The following is an 18,118-nucleotide window of genomic DNA, read 5'->3' on the forward strand; positions in this document are numbered from 1 at the left end:
TTTTAATGTTTATTTATTTTGAGAGGTTGGGGGAAGCAAACATGAGCAGGGGAGTGCAGAGAGTGAAGGAGAGAGAGAATGTCAAGCAGACTCTGCACTGTCAGCACAGAGCCTGACATGGGGCTTGATCCCACGAATCATGAGATCATGACCTGAGCTGAAACCAAGAATCCAATGCTCAACCAACTGAGCCACCCAGGCTCCCCTCTATGGGAAAACTTTGATGTGGTTGGGCCATCTGAGACTTTTCAAAGCTTCATCATGGTCTGAGGCTCTGCCTGCCCATCCTTCTCACCCCCTTTCATCACAGGTGTCACATCTGTGCTGTGCTTCAGCGCTCCCTGCCTGCTTCTGCTTCCTCTCATCTCTTTCCCAGGCATCCTGCCAATAAATCTCTTGTACTTCTAACTGTTTTGGTATCTGTTCTGAAAGGGTCTGCATGGACACAGCTCTGTTCACAGGTGACATTGTTGGGCACTTCACATAATCCCACCTTACCTTCCCAGATCCCTACCTGAAAACAGCCACCAGTTTGCCAACCCATTTTGTCACAGAGTTAAAAGTCTATTTAGGTGTTAGTTTCCATCCTTGTGGCTATGCAAGTTAGTAGGGTTCATCATACCATCCCATTCAGCATCCTGTAGGGTGCTGAGGTTCCCCAGGGATGAGACAGAGGCGTGAGATGGTCAAACACACACTTTATTTCTGTATGGAGATTCTTTCCAGGATCCCAGGCTGGATAACAGAAACCTCAGGAACGACCCCTGTCCACTTATAGACTCTTCTTGAAAACCAGGTCAATGAGGTCAGCTCCTGAGTCCCCTTTTCCCAGGAGACCTCTTAGTCCTTCCAAGAGAAAGGACATTCCAGTGTGTCTTCAAATTCTGGTGGGGGTGGGGAGGACAAAGATTCCTGCCCTTCAGTTCCTCCCAGAAAGGTCTCCCACCCACCCCTCAAATACTATGATTTGACTGAGTTCGTGATATATGTCTCAGCTCCTTTCTGTGACGAAATGAAGAGGAGGAGGATTGGCACAGTACAAACAACACATTGACAGCAACTGGATCCCACTTTTTGGAAGTAACATAATAAAGATGGCCCCATGATATCTTATATTCTTTTACTACTGAACACTACACCAAGGAAAAACACTTGGGAGATAAACACAGGGTGACACATTTCTATAAAAATGAGACCCATGCACAGTGCAAATCATGGTGTTTCTCACACATGGGAGGTGACAACATTTTAATAAGTTCAGTGGAGAATGGGTTAGAGGAAGGCTTGCTGGGCTCTCTCAGTAGGATGTTCTGCCATAGTTGAACTAGCCAGGACCATCCAATATTCTCTCTTCTTATGTGTGGTGTTGATGCTGTCCAACCACATCCCTTCAGTTCCCTTGGTGGCTCCCTTTGCAATGATCTCAGAGAACTCATTGCAAAAGTCTCTCTGAAGGTGCTAGGTTTTGGCTTGATAACCCCTGTTGAGGGTAGGTCTTTAAAATCCTGGGGAGAATGTGCTTCTCAGCTGCCTCCATGCCTGATGGGTAGTCTCGACCCATTAGGACAGGTGAGCTAGCCACAAACCAGTCTGGTAGGTTCCTCAAGAGCGGAGGACCTTTGTGTCCCCATCTCAGGGCTAAGCACAGAGCAGGTACTCAACAAATTGTTGAATTCAACTCTAACCTCTTCAACAGAGAGGATGTTCCCAAGTCCTAGACACTTTTCTTCTTGGGTATTTTTTATAATCATTCTGGTTCCTTACATACCCCTCTGGAATGAATAACATGGTACAGTTTTTTATTGGAAGTATGATTAATGCTTTGGGCATTGATTTTTTTTTTTTGCCCCTAAATTATGTCTTTCATCCATATGTCTACACTGAAATAACTTTATTTAATTTATTTAATCCTTCCCATGCTGCTCTGCATAATGTGGCTATTGGGTTATTTTGGCGTATACTGTTGCTATACAACTTTCTCAGGGCTGCTAATGCCCTGGTAGGGTTATAGCCCTCATGGCTAGTAAAGGCTAGAGAGCCTGTGGGCAGCACTGGTCTCTGTCAACACCACAAATGCAGCACATGTGCATCCATTCTTCAAACCACAAGGAAGACATTCATGGATGTTACATGAGACTTCTGCTTTCAGCCACATCTGGACAAAGCACAAATCTGGGAGACATCAAGAAATTGTGTGCTCACCTGCTGGAAACCTCAAAGCTTTTCTGAGACATGAAAGATTAAATTCATGGCTCTTGGTAGACTGACTGTCCTGTGGGGTTGGTGGGTCTTCCCACCCCTTTCAGACAGGAGGCCAGTTAAGCCGTGGGGGCAGGAAGGGAGATTCAGAGAATCTGAAGGGAAGATATAAGGTGGCCTCTTCCCACAAGTGGAGCTGCAGGGTCCAGCCTCCTTGCTCACTGGACATCTGAGCATAAAGCTAGAATAATAGAATAAAGCTAAGACTGCATTAGTGCCCCTGCCCTAAGATACCCCAAAAGGCCATAGCAGGGATCCCACATGTTTATCTTCCTTGATGGCATCTCCACCTGTGGAACTTGGCCTGCTAACACTTGATGGAGAGATGCAATCTTTGACATGAAGTCCTCTGCTCTGTCAAAGACCAAAACGTTCCAGAAGAAGGAAAATACTCGTGGTTTTAGGATAAATCCGAGCATGTTTGATATGGATATTGACACGTTGTAGCAGTTGCTACTCTCCAGAAACAGGGTACTAAGTCACTAGACTTGCTGTTCTTATTCTTTTTGAGATTACCAATTGATAAAACTAACAAATAACTCATACAATCCTTGAACCACTGAATGTTAAAAGGAGTACTTAGGTTATCTGGCTCAACCCCATATTTTACAAATAAGGAAAGAGAGGCTCAGATAGATTAAGTATGGCACGGGCCTCCTGACTCTTGGTCTGTAGCAGACATTAGCTGGCATCACTGGACCTATTTTGCCGTACTGGTTGTTCAGGACAGTCCCTGGGGATATAATCCACATGGACCTGAGGCTCTCAATCTCAAGAGGTGTCGATGCACTAAAATATTGAGGTCTCTAAAGGAAGGCATCCATGCTTCCTTTTCATGGATGCTTAGAAGACAGAGTTAAACCTTTCCTTTGGATTTTATGTGGTTCCTTCTTTTGTTTACCCTGATGAGTGAAGGTTGATGTGATGTGCTCCACCAGCTAAAGGAGAATAATGTGAGCACGACTATGGACAACTTCACTGAAGTTCATGGAGGCTCCAGGCAAATCCAGGTGCTGCAGGATTCATCCCTAAATGAGCCCCCACATATAACCAAAGTTAATTTTAGAATCATGGAGAGATTTAGGGGAAATCAAGTCCAACCTTGCCATTTTACAAGCTCAGAGAAGTTCAGCAACTTGCCTTGGGTCACACAGCATGGGGGATATCAAAGTCATAGAAGAATCCGGATTTTTTTTAAAACTCAGGATTGGATGTTTTCCCTAAAAAATTCTGAACTTTTTCACAAACCCCAGTGTTAGGGAATTTCTGATGGTTTCTAGATCAAGGCATTATCCATGCATGAAGTGAAGCAAGACAAAAATGGTGGTGGCTGCCCCTGCTGAAGACCTGCGGTCTAGGAGAGCATGTTGGAGTAGAAGCTGAAGCTCTCTGTCATGGTCTTGGAGTTGCTGCGAGAGGAGCCATTGGAGGTCAGATCCAGGGATGAGGGTGTGGTCTTGGGACCATCCTCCAGCTCCTCCTCGTGGGCCCCCACCACCGTGGAGATGGTGGTCTCCAGGCGGCTGACTTTATACACGCTGCCCTGGGTTTGGAGGTACCGGGTGGATTTCATTTCGAGCCCCTCGTAGTCACCGGCACTGATAAAGGGGCAGCACCGGAAGGCATGCTTGAAGCCCAGGCGGAACCTGGAGAGACAGAAGATGGGAGAGGTGAACCTTTGGGACAGTCTGTTTCCAGAGGGCATTGTTACCACTATGTCAGCTCTTTAACACATAGACAAGCCTAAGTATGACTCTCTGTTGTTATTGTTATTATTATTATTATTATTTAAAGCTTATTTATTTTGAGAGAGAGAGAGCAGGGGAGGGACAGAGAGAGAGGGAAAGAAAGAATCCCAAGCAGGCTCCACACTGTTGGTGCAGAGCCTGATGTGGGGCTTGAACTCATAAACTGTGAGATCATGACCTGAGCCGAAATCAAGAGTCCGACACTTAACTGACTCAGCCACCCAGGCACCCCGATGACCACTGACTGAGCCACCCAGGCACCCCGATGACCACCATTCCTGATGGGCTCTCCCTTCTCTTGCTTGTCTAAGGTTGGCTTCTTCTGCCAGAACAGCTCTCCTGATCAGTGTGACTAAGTAAGGGCCTTCCAGGCACTGATTCCCCTTTGCTTACCCTGTCCTGCTGGAACTGCTAGAAGAAACTGGGTAAAGCTGCCCAAATTGTATGATGAGATGAGATGGAAAGAGGAAAGTGAGAGGCCAGTGAAGGGAAAAGATGCCCTATGGAGAATGGTATTCTACGGCCATCAATCTCTCTTTGTGTGTTACTCTCCCTGTCTCCCCCCCCCCCAAACACACACACCCCACTGCATGCACAGCCCCCTGTGCATGGATCCACAGGGCAGAGGGAACAAAATCACAGGCCATGAACTAGATCCAGCTTTCAGGCCTGTTTATATGCATCAATCACAGAGGTGTTTTTTTTTTTAATGTGCACCCCCACCCCCACTAACTTAGTTGCCAGTGTCCAAAAGTCAGAAGATTCACACATAAGTATGGATGTCTGGTTCTTCTTGGAGAAGAAAAACAAAGTCCACTTTGGGCTCATAAAGCTGCATGGCAATAATTAGTAGGGATGGAGTAGTGTGGTCTTTTTGCTGCAGTCCCTCCCACCCCCTCTTGTCTCACAAAGATTTTGCTCATTTAGGTTGGCTGTTTGGCTGCTATAGAGACAAATGATCTTGTCCCTGGAGAGAGAGTGGGGGATGAGGTCCTCACCTGTCATTGAGGCAGCAGTAGATGATAGGATTGTACATGGTGGAGCTCATGGCCAGCCACATGATGGCCAAGTAGACCTGCTGAATAAACTTCTCAAGGTAGAGATCAGGGTTGATGTAGGGCAAGAGGAAGAAGATGTGGAATGGCAGCCAGCAGATGGCAAAGGTGCACACCACGACGATCATCATCTTGACCACCTGGCAAGAGGGTGGGGCAGGTGAGGTCACCACCACAGCCAACTTTTCTCACGGCTACTTTCTCCCTCCTCCCATGCCCCTCACCGCACACAGTGCAGTGTGTGGTGGGAAGTGTCTATAATAACCCCTTTCGAGGAGGAGACAGGACCATTTATATGTGGTATCAAAGGACTTTGATTATATCAGTAGTTCTCAGAGTGTGGCTCCGGGACCAGCTTTGTAACCATCATTTGGGATTTGTCAGAAATGAGGATTCTTAGACCCCATCCCATATTACAGAATCAGAAACCCTGGGGGTGAGACCCAGAATTCTGGTTTGACAAGCCCTTCAGATGACTCTGAAACACAGTCATGTTTGAGAACCTCTGTGTGATATGACCCCTCTGGGCAGTGGCTGCAGAAGCCAAGGGAGAGCAAATAATGACCCAGGGGAATGGGTATTCAGTGGGGAGAGACTCAGTAAGGAGGAGGAAGCAGTGAGGGCTGGGGGTGGGGGAAGGTGGAGAGGAGGGGCCAGGGTAGTATCAGGGGAAAGAAGAGGAAGGGAGGCATCTGGACAGCTGCAGCTAGGGAGCACCAGATGGTTAAAAGGGATTTAAAAGGTTTTTTATAAATAGTGAGTAATGTGACCCACTGTTTCTGTTCTCCATCACTAGTTTTGTTCCTTTTAATACTTTTTGATGTTTGAACCAAGTGAATGTATTATTTTGTCAAACTTTAATAATAAAAGAGGACTTAACTCTTCAATGCATTTGTAGTTAAGTGTGTGTGTGTGTGTGTGTGTGTGTGTGTGTGTGTGTGTGTGTGTGTTAATGGCTTGACAGGTTGCAATTACTCTTAAGGCAAGAAAGAAGTGGCTCTTTCCTATACAGGCAGGCCTAGGTTACAAATACAACCAAGAAAGATCTCTTCCCTCCTCTGTCCCACATCTCCTCTCCTCCTTCCACTGTTCCACAGACCCAGGGACATTTTGTGCCTGCTGCCTCTGGGCCTCCTGAGGCTCTGAGGCTCATATGCTTGCCAGCCTGAGCCAGGGCGGGTTAGGTGCTGCTTGCTCTTTGCTTACCTTGCGCTTGGCAGAGACCTGCTCATGGTAACGGTCAGAGGAGTCCCCAGGGATCTCGCTGGCCCACAGTGTGATTCCCACAACAGTGTACGCATAGCCAATCACCAGCAAGGGGAGGAAGTAGATCAGCACAGTTACGCAGATGTGGTACCTGCAACAGGAAGGATGGGAGGGTTCAGTCTAAGGACAGGGATGGTCAAGGCTTGCCAACCACCTTTCTCAGCATTTGCCATTAATGAGCTTGGATGATAAGGCACAGCATGGAGTCTGGCCACCTGCATTGGGTGGTTGGCTGATATATGAATGGATAAACTAGAGAAAGCAAATCTCTTCAACTTAGGTTTTTCTTGTGGACTTTTTCCATAATAGAGATTCCTGTTGAGATTGAAGAGAAGAAAAAACATTGATGAAAGGGAACTGAATCTGTTGTATACTTATGACAATTTCAGTGGAGGGTAAGTTCAATATTGCTCACATTCCCCCTCCAAAAAAAATGCAACCTTAGGCTGCATTAATAAAAGTGTATTCTCTAGAATGCAGGAGGTGTTTGTACCACTCGGTTAATTCCAGTCGGATTACATTTAGGCTGGGCTTTTGTGCGGAGTGTAGACAAACTTGTACATTCAGGTGAGAACCACTAGGTGGCTGGTGAGCTCTCTTTCTTTCTGTAGGACAAGTGGATTCACAGGTATAAGAATAATTAGCTTGGAGGAGAGAAACAAAATTTATCCTAGAACTAGGATCAGTGGGTGAAAGCCACAAAGTATAAGCCAATTCTAAGCCTGGCCCTTAAAAATATATCTGCAAATGGAAGCTTCCTGGGTCTCTGGGTTACAGCTTGCAAAATAGATACCAATTGACTTGAGTTTGACTGGGACAAATTGACATGGGCAGGAAATAAGCTTTTGCAGTATTAAACCACTGAGAATTTTTTCTCCAAGATTTTATCTAAATTCAAGTTAGTTAATACATAGTGTAGCATTGGTTTCAGGAGTAGGATTTAGTGATTCATCACTTACATACAACACCCAGTGCTCATCACAACAAGGCCCCTTCTTAGTACCCATCACCGATTTAGCCCATCCCCAACCTCCTCTCCAGCAACTCTCAGTTTGTTCTCTGTAATTAAGAGTCTCATGGTTTGCCTCCCTCTCTGTTTTTATCTAATTTCTGCTTCCCTTCTCCCATGTTCACCTGTTTTGTTTCTTAAGTTCCACATGTGAGTGAAATCATATGATATTTTTTCTTTCTTTGACTGACTTATTTAACTTAGCTATAATACACTATAATATACTGTAGTTCCATTAACATCATTGCAAATGGCAAGATTTCATTCTTTTTGATGGCTGAGTAGTATATACATACCATATCTTCTTTATCCATTCATTAGTCAATGGACATTTGGGCTCTTTCCATAATTTGGCTATTGTTGATAAATTACTGAGATTTTGATGTTTGTTGCAACAACATAACTTATTCTATTTTGTTTAAGGCAAGTGTCCTTCTAAGTAGGATGCTCAAATAATTTTTTGAATTTTGAGAAAGGATATTTTTCTCAGTGAGTACTTTGTATATCTGGTTAGTTATAGCCCTTTTCTCCTGATGTGAGTTTAATGGAGAAGATCCATTAGTAGTAATAGTAGTAATAATAGTGGGAACAGCTAATATTTTAGGGAGTTCACTCTAGATCACTATGTTGATAATAATGATAGTATTAATAGCAGAAACTATAGTTAGATTTTATTTAGTGAAGAGCACAATGCCACTCACTTTACCATTATTCTTATTTAATCCTCAAAAAAAATGATTAGGCGTGTACTATGATAATCCCATTCTGTAGATGAGGAAACTGAAGTTAAGAATTTAATTAACTTTACCAAATTCACAGCAGGTAAAAAGAGGAGGGTGGGATAAGAAGGCAAGACTGTGACCCCAGAACCGGCTTTTTGTCACTGGAGAAAAGTCATCCAGTGATGACTCTGTTTATACTTATTCTCTTAAATGATTTTTTTTTTCCAATAAAGAAAACCTACTTATTCATTTAATTTCTCTTTATCGGTACTATGTTTTCAATTACTTCTTTGCAAAGCTCCACAGTTTTACTTATTCAGCTTCCTGTGAATATTAAAATTTGCAACTTGAAGACACTCGAAGAGCTCTTAAATAATGCACAACAGCTTCAGCAAAGCAGGGTGCTGAGTGCATCCGTTTTGTGCAGACAGGCTGCTCCAACAGTCTCAACAGGCTGTTAAGGTCCCCCTTGATTGTCACCTCCTCTGGGAGCCTCTGGGTTCTCCAGTCACCATGGCAGTGAGTGCATACTGAGTTTCCTACCTGATCTCAACCTCTCCCCTGATTGCTGTACTTATCACTTGGATATAAGGGGACAGGGAGACCCTGGGAACCTTCAGGATACACCTGCTTCTCCTACCTGGAAGAATAGTCCTGACTTATGCAAACTGATACTTGGTTGATGATCAAAACACATTAGTTGAGCTTTGTGGGGCCAGTGCCCCAGAGTGCTGAGCATCTATATGGGAGTTAGGAACACGATGGAAGGACACTGCAGTCCAGTCACCGGTGCTCCTAACCCTGGACCAGTGGATTCCAAACTTGAGCCAGCTTCAGAATCACCTGGGGGAGCTTGTACAAACACAAAGGGCTGGACCCCACCTAGACTTTCCCACTTAACAAGTCTGGGGTGGGCTTGAGAATCTGCTTTCATAACAAATTCCCAGTTCATGCTGCTGCTGGTCCAGGTTCAGACTTTGAGAAACACTGTCCTAAACCAATGGTTCTTGAGCCCGGAATCACATGAGAATCACCAGGGGAGCTTTTAAAATGATCAGTGCTCAGAGACACATTAAATCGGCCTTGATTGTAGAAGCAGGAAACCACAGCTGAGAAAAATTTCCCAAGTTATTCTTGCATATGGTTAGCACTGAGAAGCACTGTTTCAGGTCCAAGTCTGCAAGCCTGTTGGAACCCCATTGTTTGAGATTTTATGACTTCACTAAGATGTGTGTTAACCATATTTTTTAGTTTCTGTATCTGATGCTTTGAGGTCTAGGCCTTGTTGACCTGGAAAGGACTGTGCCTCCTTGGGTTAGTTAATTCCTAGAGATAACTCCTGCTAGTGTGCCTTTCCTATGCAAACGAACCAACCCAGGGCCTATACTCCCCACCCACTTGTTTTCTCAGGGGCTCTTACACTGTGGGATGCTATCCAGCTGCCATGGTCACCCCAGGGCCACTTCAGACAGTCAGGGGCACAGAGCTCATGGAAATGATTCAAACTAGCCAATTCTAAGCCTGTTTATCCTGCCTCACCCATTCCTTCTCTGGAACACACAATAAAAGCCTTCCTGAAGTCTCCTGCGCTCTCTCTCTGCCCGTGGCCCTATGTGGCGCACTTGCCCCTTTGTCCTGGGAACTATGAATAATAAACTATCTTTTCAATGGCAATCATGTCCTTATCTGTTGGCCTCACCATACTTGAATAGAATATAAAACATACACTTTAAAACAAAGTACGCTTTGGAAAAATCACAGATCAGACCATTAGGAAAATGCTAAGCTGAATCAATAAACATAAATTATCAGCTTCTATTTTCTCAAAAGAAGGAAAAGTAATTTTCTTATTTGTAAACAACAAAAAGTATGAACTTAATTTCAGTTAAAAAGTACTATAGTCAGGGAGAGCATTAACTTGTCCATTGTAGAACAGGGATAATTGAAAATAACACAGGAATATGACCCAGCAATTCCACTTCTAGATATATATCCAGAAGATTTGAAAGAAGGGGCTCAAATAGATATTTACACACCAATGTTCATAGCAGCACTATTTCCAATAGCCAAAAGGTGGAAGAAACCCAAATATCCCTCAAAAGTTGAGTGGATAAACCAAATGTGGTATATATTTACAATGGAATATTACTCAGCCATGAAAAGGAATGACGTTCTAATACATACCACAACATGGATAAACCTTGCAAACATGTTAAGTGGATAAGCCAGATACAAGAGGACAAATACTGGATGATTCCACTTAAATTAAATATCTAGAATAGGCAAATTCATAGAAACAGAAAGTAGAATAGAGGTTACCAAGGGCTGGGGAGAGGGGATGGAATAATAGGTACAGAATGTGGGCTAATGGAAAAGTTCTGGAAATGGATTGTGGTGATGGTTGCAACAATATGGTGAATGTAAAATGGTAAATTTTATGTTATATGTATTTTATCACAATAAACTTAATTTAAAAAATCCATGAGAAAATTCTAGTGAAGCTGGGGTCTTACATCTCCAGATGAGTAGTTTTCTGCTCCCTTTGGGAGCCCCTCAACAATCTCCCTCCCTCCCTCCCAAATCATAAAAAAACAAACAGACCTGTAGGTTTGATTCTTGGATGGAATCAAAGGTAAAATGTATCCTCCTAAATCTTGCTCAGATAAGCCCCTTTTGCCTAGAAATTGCAAGTACTTAGGATGCCTGAGTAGTTCGGTTAAGCAGCTGACTTTGGCTCAGGTCATGATCTCACGGTTTATGAGTTTGAGCCCTGCATCTGGCTGTCTGTTGTCAGTGCAGAGCCTGCTTTGGATCCTCTGTCCCCTCTCCTCTCTCTGCCCTTCCCCCAACTTGTGCGTGCAAGTGCACGCGCTCTTTCTCGCTCTCTCTTTCAAAAATAAACAAAAAATAAAAAATAAAAAGTAAAAAAAGAATTGCAAATACTCAATCCAAAAAATGTCCAAGTTACTAAAAATTCTAAATGACTCTACAGTAAAAAAGTTCAAAAAAATTCTAAGGTCAAATGAATGAAATTCCATCATTAGAAAAAATGAAAATAAATACATTTCTTCCATTTTGACACCTTCTTGAAGAAATTTTACCATATTCTTGTAGTTAACTGGAGATAATTCTGTTTTGTAATTTTTTTTCCATAATCATGGTTTTAAAGAGCCGGCCAATGGAATTTCGTGTAATCTTATTATGTGAGGCTCCATGCTTTTTTTTTTTTTTTTTTTTTTTTTTATTCTCCAATCTGATATTCCTAGGTTCCTGCCAGGCAGGGTTTAATCAGCTCTCAGAGTTAGTATCCGCCTTGAGAGAAGAGAAGAAGGGGTCAGGGGTGCATCTGAAGTGAGTGAGAGAAAGGACCAGGAGTGACAGCAAGAGGCTGTGACAGCAGGGGTGGCTTGGTTCCCACTTGATGAGATATGTCGGTGGATTCCGATCATTAAATTTTGCCAGTGGACTTACCGGTAACCTTGGAAGGCAAGTGCATGCAACAACCTCCTACCTTTGTTCCCTCCAGGTCACCCCTCTAGAAGCGGCACATATTACAAGATAAAATTGCTATATACAGACTGTGTCACCCCAAATCCTGCAGATTCGCCTGTCCTTAATGCCGTAATGCTCACTAATCCAGGTTTACTAACGTCTCACTATCTGGAGTCACTCGTTGCTCAAGCACCAACAGTTCCAGTCTCTGAAATAGTCCTCAGCATCTGAAATCAGATAGATGGGTTTATTAAATAGTATCCAGTGTGTCTTCTAATGCACTTCATGGAGGCTCTAGGTGCCCTGAGGTGGGGGAGGAAGGGAGACAAGAGGGCAGAGCTCTGGGGTTCCTGCTGTCCCTCTAACAAGCAACTCTGCTGGGTTTATATGTGGCTTTCTGTGGATCAGGTTGTTAGGTGGTGGTGGTGGGAGATTTCAGCTGTCACAGAAAGGTGGATGAGCACTGCTGTGCTTATCTAATTCAATGCGTTAACCCTCATTCATTGTGTCAGCCTTCTCTACAGTTTCCACACCATGTAATCAGCCCCTTACTTCTTGAATACCCCCTGTGACATGCTGCTCACTAGCTATAAAGCCAGCGCCATCGGCAATACCTGGAGCTTGTTAGAGACGAAGATTCTCAGTCCCCACCCTGGATGGGCCAAATTGGAAAATGTGTACTTTAATAAGACTTTCTGGTGATTCATGTGCAAGTTCAAGTTTGAAGCACAGTGCTCTCCATCTTGGCTGTACACTGGAATCACCTGGGGAATGTTGAAAACTTCCAGTGTGTGGTTTCCAGTCTCAGCTTCTGACTTAAGACTGGCCTGCAGTGCTGCCTGGGCATCAGAGTGTCAGAAGCTCTCCAGAGGGTTCTCCTTGTGGCTGGGGCTGAGAGTCATCGTCGTTGAGCCTACTCCTGCTGGCAGCTGTGACTGATGTCGTTCCTTCTTAAACTAAGAACCTGTGGCCCGATAGCTTTCACTACATCCTAGGTCACAGGCAACAAGCTGAACCTGCCTCCTGGGATGGTCCTGCCAAGTTGAGATAACCAGGAACACGCCTGAGCCCTCTTTGCATCTCGGACTTGTGGGGCCACCCCTCGATAGACATGAGCTGAGCAGTACCCCCTTCCTGCCCTTCCTTGAGCAGCCCTCAGGCTGTCTCTTCCTCAAGCACAGTGCTAGATGCCTGCTTAACTTTTTACTTCCTTCCCAAAAATTGTCTTCTTTGCAGATAAATGTGGTTTCTTTCTAGTAAAAGAAAAAAAATCCATATATTTTTTTGCTCACTTTCACTTCTAGGCATTAGACCAAATCCCAAAGCCCTTGCAGTCCTATTGGAGACAAAAAGAAACTGCAGTCTACTAATTCATAAATTCTGTGGCCCTGTGTGAGGAGTCCAAGCCTGTGTTCCCATTACCAGGAGCTCAGTCTTTGGGGGACACAGAGAAGTGCCAAAGAATGTAATATGGGAAGTGACTGACAAAAAAAAAAAAGGAAGTGACTGACAGTGGTTACCTCTTCAAGTGGAGTGGAGACACTGAGAAAGGCGTCAGGGGCCTTTATAAATATATATAAAATATAAAAAATATATACATATGTAAACAAGTTTTAAAATTACCCTGAAAACAGTAGGCACTTTGTTACTAAGTGCATGGAGAATAATGGGAATGCAGAAGTGAGACTCTCAACCAATCCAATCAGGGAAGCTTCCTGCAGGAGGTGTGCTTGGCCACGCCCTGATATGTGTGCAGGAGGTGGGCACTACAGGTGGTGAAAACAGCAAGTGCAAAGGCACCGAGGGAGGACCTTGGCATGATGTGGTGCTGTGCTGTGACTCAGACTAATGGAACATTAGTGAGGAAGTATCAGGAGACTTAGACAGAAAGGTAGACAGAGGACAAATCATGAAGTGCATTTTATGACATGCTGGAGAGTTTATAATGTATTTTGAAGTTGATGGGAAATCACAAAATGGTTTTAAACAGGGAGTGACATGATCAGATACTTGTGCTCTGGCCACAGTGGGGCTTGGATGGAGGCAGGAAAGGCTAGAGGCACCAGCCTTTAGGAAGCTGTGCAAGGAGCCAGGCTGGAAGCGGCAATGACCTGAGCTAGAGCCATGGCAGACCGGATGGATGGGGAGGAGAGGAAGACCCCAGGGGGTGCTGTGGCTGGGAGGAAAAGCTGGTGGGCTTGGCTGCCATTTGGCACTTTAGCTGGGTTTCTGGCCTGTGTGAATGGGGGAGAGTGAGGCTGACTGTTGCAGGTATGGGGACCCGGGAGGAGGAGCAGGTTTGTTGGGGAGGTCAGCAAGCTGACGTTTGGATATGCTGACCTTCAGGGCAAGCAGTTGAATGTCTGAATCTGGCTGGAACTAGGACAAGAGGCCTGGGTGGAGATTAGATTTGGATCCCTTGGGTATCCTCAAACCCTGAGAAGATGAGGGGAGAGAGGGGGCTGGCAGAGGAGGCCCACATGAGGATGAGCCCAGGGCAGGAGGGAAGGAGGAGAGTGAGGGGTGGGAGGTGCAGGGCGGGGAGGGAGAGTCCGGGGACTGGTGGAACCCCCCTGGGGGAGGAGTGTTGGGAGGCGGAGGTGGGATGAGGACAGGAACTTGCTCTGTGGTTTTGGAAATAGGAGGTCATGGGCAGATTCCATTTTTGTGGTGTGGTCAGCGATGATTAGAGCAGGTGAGCCAGCTGATGGGGAGTGAGGAGTGGGGGCAGTAAGTGGGGGCTCCATTCCTAAACTGCTGAGTCACAAAAGGGAGGGAGAGGTCAGGGGACAGAGAAAGACATTTGCATGGGATAACAAAGCCCTCGTGTACCCTCCCCTGCTTGTGACCAGTCTACCCTGGGATATAGAGATGTGAGGACATGTCCTCGCTGTCCTTGAGAGAGGGCTGGGATCATACTCCCATCAACTGCATCCAGGCATAAACTTGGGGCAGAAATGCCCCCAGGTCAGCCTCTTTCAGGATGTGCTGACCAATCAAGGCAGATGCTCAAGTGTATTCATTTAATTCACAGAAAAATTGGGTTGCCCAGATTCCTACCCCCAAATGGTGCTGCCTCCTGAAGGCAGTGGCTCAGCTCCTGCCAGTGAACAAGAAGAAATAAAACATATGTTTTTCTGCAGTCATTATCCAAACCACGCAAGTCAGAATTTTGATGTGTTCTTCTCCAGGCTCCTTTTTATGTTTTATCTGCTTCATTAGATGCTATGGTCCTTGGAGACAGAGCCCAGCGGTGTCCCTCTTTAATCACCCTTGCAGAACTGGCCCCAAGGAAACTCTTCATAGAAAGATACCGTCTCAGGCTTGGAAGGACATTAGAATTCTCACCTGCTCCATACCCACAGCCAGCAAGAAGCCCCCCTGAGGGCATCCTCTTGAATACCCTGCAGGCACAGAGCCCCAGGCCTGACCATTTCCCATTTCTTCATTTTTCTTTCTTTCTTTCTTTCTTTCTTTCTTTCTTTCTTTCTTTCTTTCTTTCTTTCTTTCTTTCTTTCTTTCTTTCTTTCTAGAGAGGGAGGGAGCAAGCACAGGGTAGGGACAGAGGGAAAGAGAGAGAGAGAATCTTAAGCCCCATCTCAGGGCTTGATCCTGTGACCCTGAGAACATGACTTGAGCCAAAATCAAGAATCAGACGCTTAACTGATTGAGCCACCCAGGCACCCCGATTTTGTAATCAATAGTTTTCTTGTTGCAAGCACTATATATTCATTGTGGATTTGAAAATACAGGCAAGCATTAAAAGAACACCTTTAGAAGTTCTTGTGAGCCCATGACCTAGAAATAAATCCTAATAAAGTTGACATCTTCCTATACCTAGCTGCACATTCACACTCTTACTTGTACATACATAAGTATATTTTATATTACTTCAAAAATAACACTGTCACAATCATCTTTTTATGTCAATGAATCTATTTCTCTGACAATGTTTCTAACCAGTGTGACCATGCCCCATATTATAGAAGTACATGGGTATTCAGCCTGCCTTCTAATTGGGACGTTTGAGTTATTTACAATGTTTTGATATTTAACTGATACTGTAATTAACATCTTCAATACATATCTTTGCTCTCATTCTCATTTCCCAACAATTAATTAGCCAGAATTAAAGTATTATTAAAGGTTTGGCATATATTGTCCCTCTTCAGAAAGTATCTGCTAACTTATGGCCTCTGGGCCTTCTCTTTTTCCTGCATGGTGGCACTGGGTGTTGGGATGTGTGTTGGTCTTTAACAACATGATAGCTTACTTTTAATATTCTTTATTCATTATAAATTGAAATTTTATAATTATGCCTTTTGTCATTGTCATTTTTTCTTTTCCAAATTGACCACTTGTATAATTCGCTCGATTTTACATGGGGTTGTTCATACAGTCCTTACTAATTTGTGAGAATTCTTTATGGCTTCTATCATATTATTCTTAGAATTGCCTTTTCAATATCATAGTTATGAAAATATTCACCCCTGCTTTCTTCCAGTTTATTTATTTGATTATTTGTGTTGTAACTATTCAGTCCATCAGGGATTTATTTTGATGAGTGTTATGACAAAAGCTGCCACATTGTTTTCTTCACTAATTGTCTACAGCTTTCCCAGCACCGCTATTAGATATTGCGTCCTTTCCTTGCTGAATTGAAATTGCACTTATACCTTATACCACTACCATGTATCCTTGGCTCTGTCTGGGCTTTTGTTCCGTTTCCTTGATCTTTCTTTCTGGTGCTAGCTCCACACAATCTAGTTTTTGTGGCTTTGTAGTATATCATTTATTCATGGCAGTACAACTCTCGTATTATTTTACTCAGTTCTCCAATACGGAGTATTTCTAGACCTTCTTAAGAAGAGGGTCAGGGGATAGTTTCAGTTATTTGCGGGCAGGATTTCAGCTTCCCAGAAGATATCATATGGCAAATCCACTGGCCCAACCCTGCACTGGTTCTCATGATGTCCTGGTTTCAGAGTTTCTCTTGGTCAGCTCTCTCAGACAAAGAGAAAGGTCCTAAAGAGGACGTGTTGCCGGGAATGGCTCCAGAGTTTGGAAATGCTCTAAGAAGAGACATGTAAACAACAGACTCCCAAGCAGAAAGAAACCAAGCTCCCTTACCCACACCCCTCCTCCTTCCAGTCTGCTCATGGGAATAGGGTAGAGACAGGAGGACTATACCCCTGCCTGAAATTTTCACTGGGTTATATGTTAAAGAACAAAATAAACCCTGAATTACAAAGCTTCTGCAGACTTCATAATGCTGAGAGAAGAACATAAATCAGATGGCCCTTGGTTTAGCCGAGGACCTTACTGTGTTCAAGCACAAGAAGATAGGCTAGAAGTTTAATTTGAGGAAGGGAGACATATGCTCAACCTGTCTCTGTGTAAGAGAATATCAAGAGTATAAGTAACAAGAAAAAAAGAGAAAGATGAGAGATTAGGCATGAGAGGGAGGGGAGGGGGCCGGGAGAGACAGAGAGAACAAGAGTGAGTGTTCCTGAACCCCATGACTGAAAGCAGGGATTAGTAAAAGGGCACAGCCAGCAAGAGTTTGCCTGTGGTGAGGACTGCTCAACAGAGTACAAAGAACAGTGGTATCTGAGGGTAAATTCAAGAAGGTATTATCCTGTCTTGTGCTGTAATTCTCTAATTTCTGTAATCACTCCTCTTATGTTCTGTAAACAGCCTCGACAACTCCACATCAGTGTGGCCTTGAGGAAATTAAGGAGGAGGAGTTGTTTCCGGAGTGGGGCCAAAGGGGCTGGTCTGAGCTAGTGGTGGCCAGGAAGATGCCGTGGTGGGTGAAGGTTCTTACTTTGGTGGGGTAGGGAATGTGGTGGAGAAGGAGACTCTGTCTCCGGAGGCAGGGAGACAGAGAGGGAGCCCCTGAGTCTGTATTCCATTCCCTGGTCAATCTTCTCTGTCTGGCAGATGACATCAAATCATGTAGATATTCCTGGAATCCCCTTAGTAGTTTTGGAAGCCCCAACCACGCCAGACAGCCCAGATAGCAACGTCTGGGCAGACAATCACCACCAGGTGGCGCCAAACTGAAACCGGCACCGGGACCAATCAGCATTTCCTTGAGAGTACAGGCATTTCCCCTTAAACAGGGGCCTTAAAGCATCGCGCATTTTATGTGCTTGCATTCATTGCACAGGGCCCAACTCACCACCTCCCCCCCCCCCCCCCCCGCCCATCCCTTACCATGTCATGATGCCATTTTCCAGTATGTACCTCAGTCCAGTGTTTACCAACGTAGCACGAGCTTTGCTAGCCTCTTTGGTTTATTACAATCCCATTGAGAACAAGACTGCATTTTTTGTCTGCGACATGTTTTTTACAAGTATTGGCAGGCACTGATGAATGTTTTGCTGATACAACTCACCCACCCTCAACCCCTCAAGATAGTTAATATGCTCTGCTTGAGGTTGGCAGACTATCACTTCAGCGAATCCATCTTGCTGGATGAATAACCAAGGACAGATCTGGGATGTGCTTTTTGCCCTGGCTGCTGCAGCCTCTAATGAAATTGGAGTTGAGGGGGACTCAGAT

At 44.5% G+C, this 18,118-nt stretch overlaps 1 protein-coding gene across 1 annotated transcript in view; it reads right to left on the reverse strand.

The window, feature by feature from the left end:
- Positions 1 to 681: 681 nt before the first annotated feature.
- Positions 682 to 18,118, reverse strand: part of TACR1 (tachykinin receptor 1) — a 143,592-nt gene continuing 126,155 nt past the window's right edge. Inside the window, exons 3-5 of the mRNA XM_043603810.1 lie at positions 6,269 to 6,419; positions 5,006 to 5,202; positions 682 to 3,905 (exon numbers count right to left, since the gene is read on the reverse strand). Of these exons, the coding sequence (XP_043459745.1) occupies positions 3,614 to 3,905; positions 5,006 to 5,202; positions 6,269 to 6,419 (640 nt within the window). The 3' untranslated portion in view covers positions 682 to 3,613. The remainder of the gene's footprint in view (positions 3,906 to 5,005; positions 5,203 to 6,268; positions 6,420 to 18,118) is intronic.

Source organism: Prionailurus bengalensis, chromosome A3 (assembly GCF_016509475.1).
Source record: "Prionailurus bengalensis isolate Pbe53 chromosome A3, Fcat_Pben_1.1_paternal_pri, whole genome shotgun sequence".
In the NCBI taxonomy this organism is placed as follows: Eukaryota; Metazoa; Chordata; class Mammalia; order Carnivora; family Felidae; genus Prionailurus; species Prionailurus bengalensis.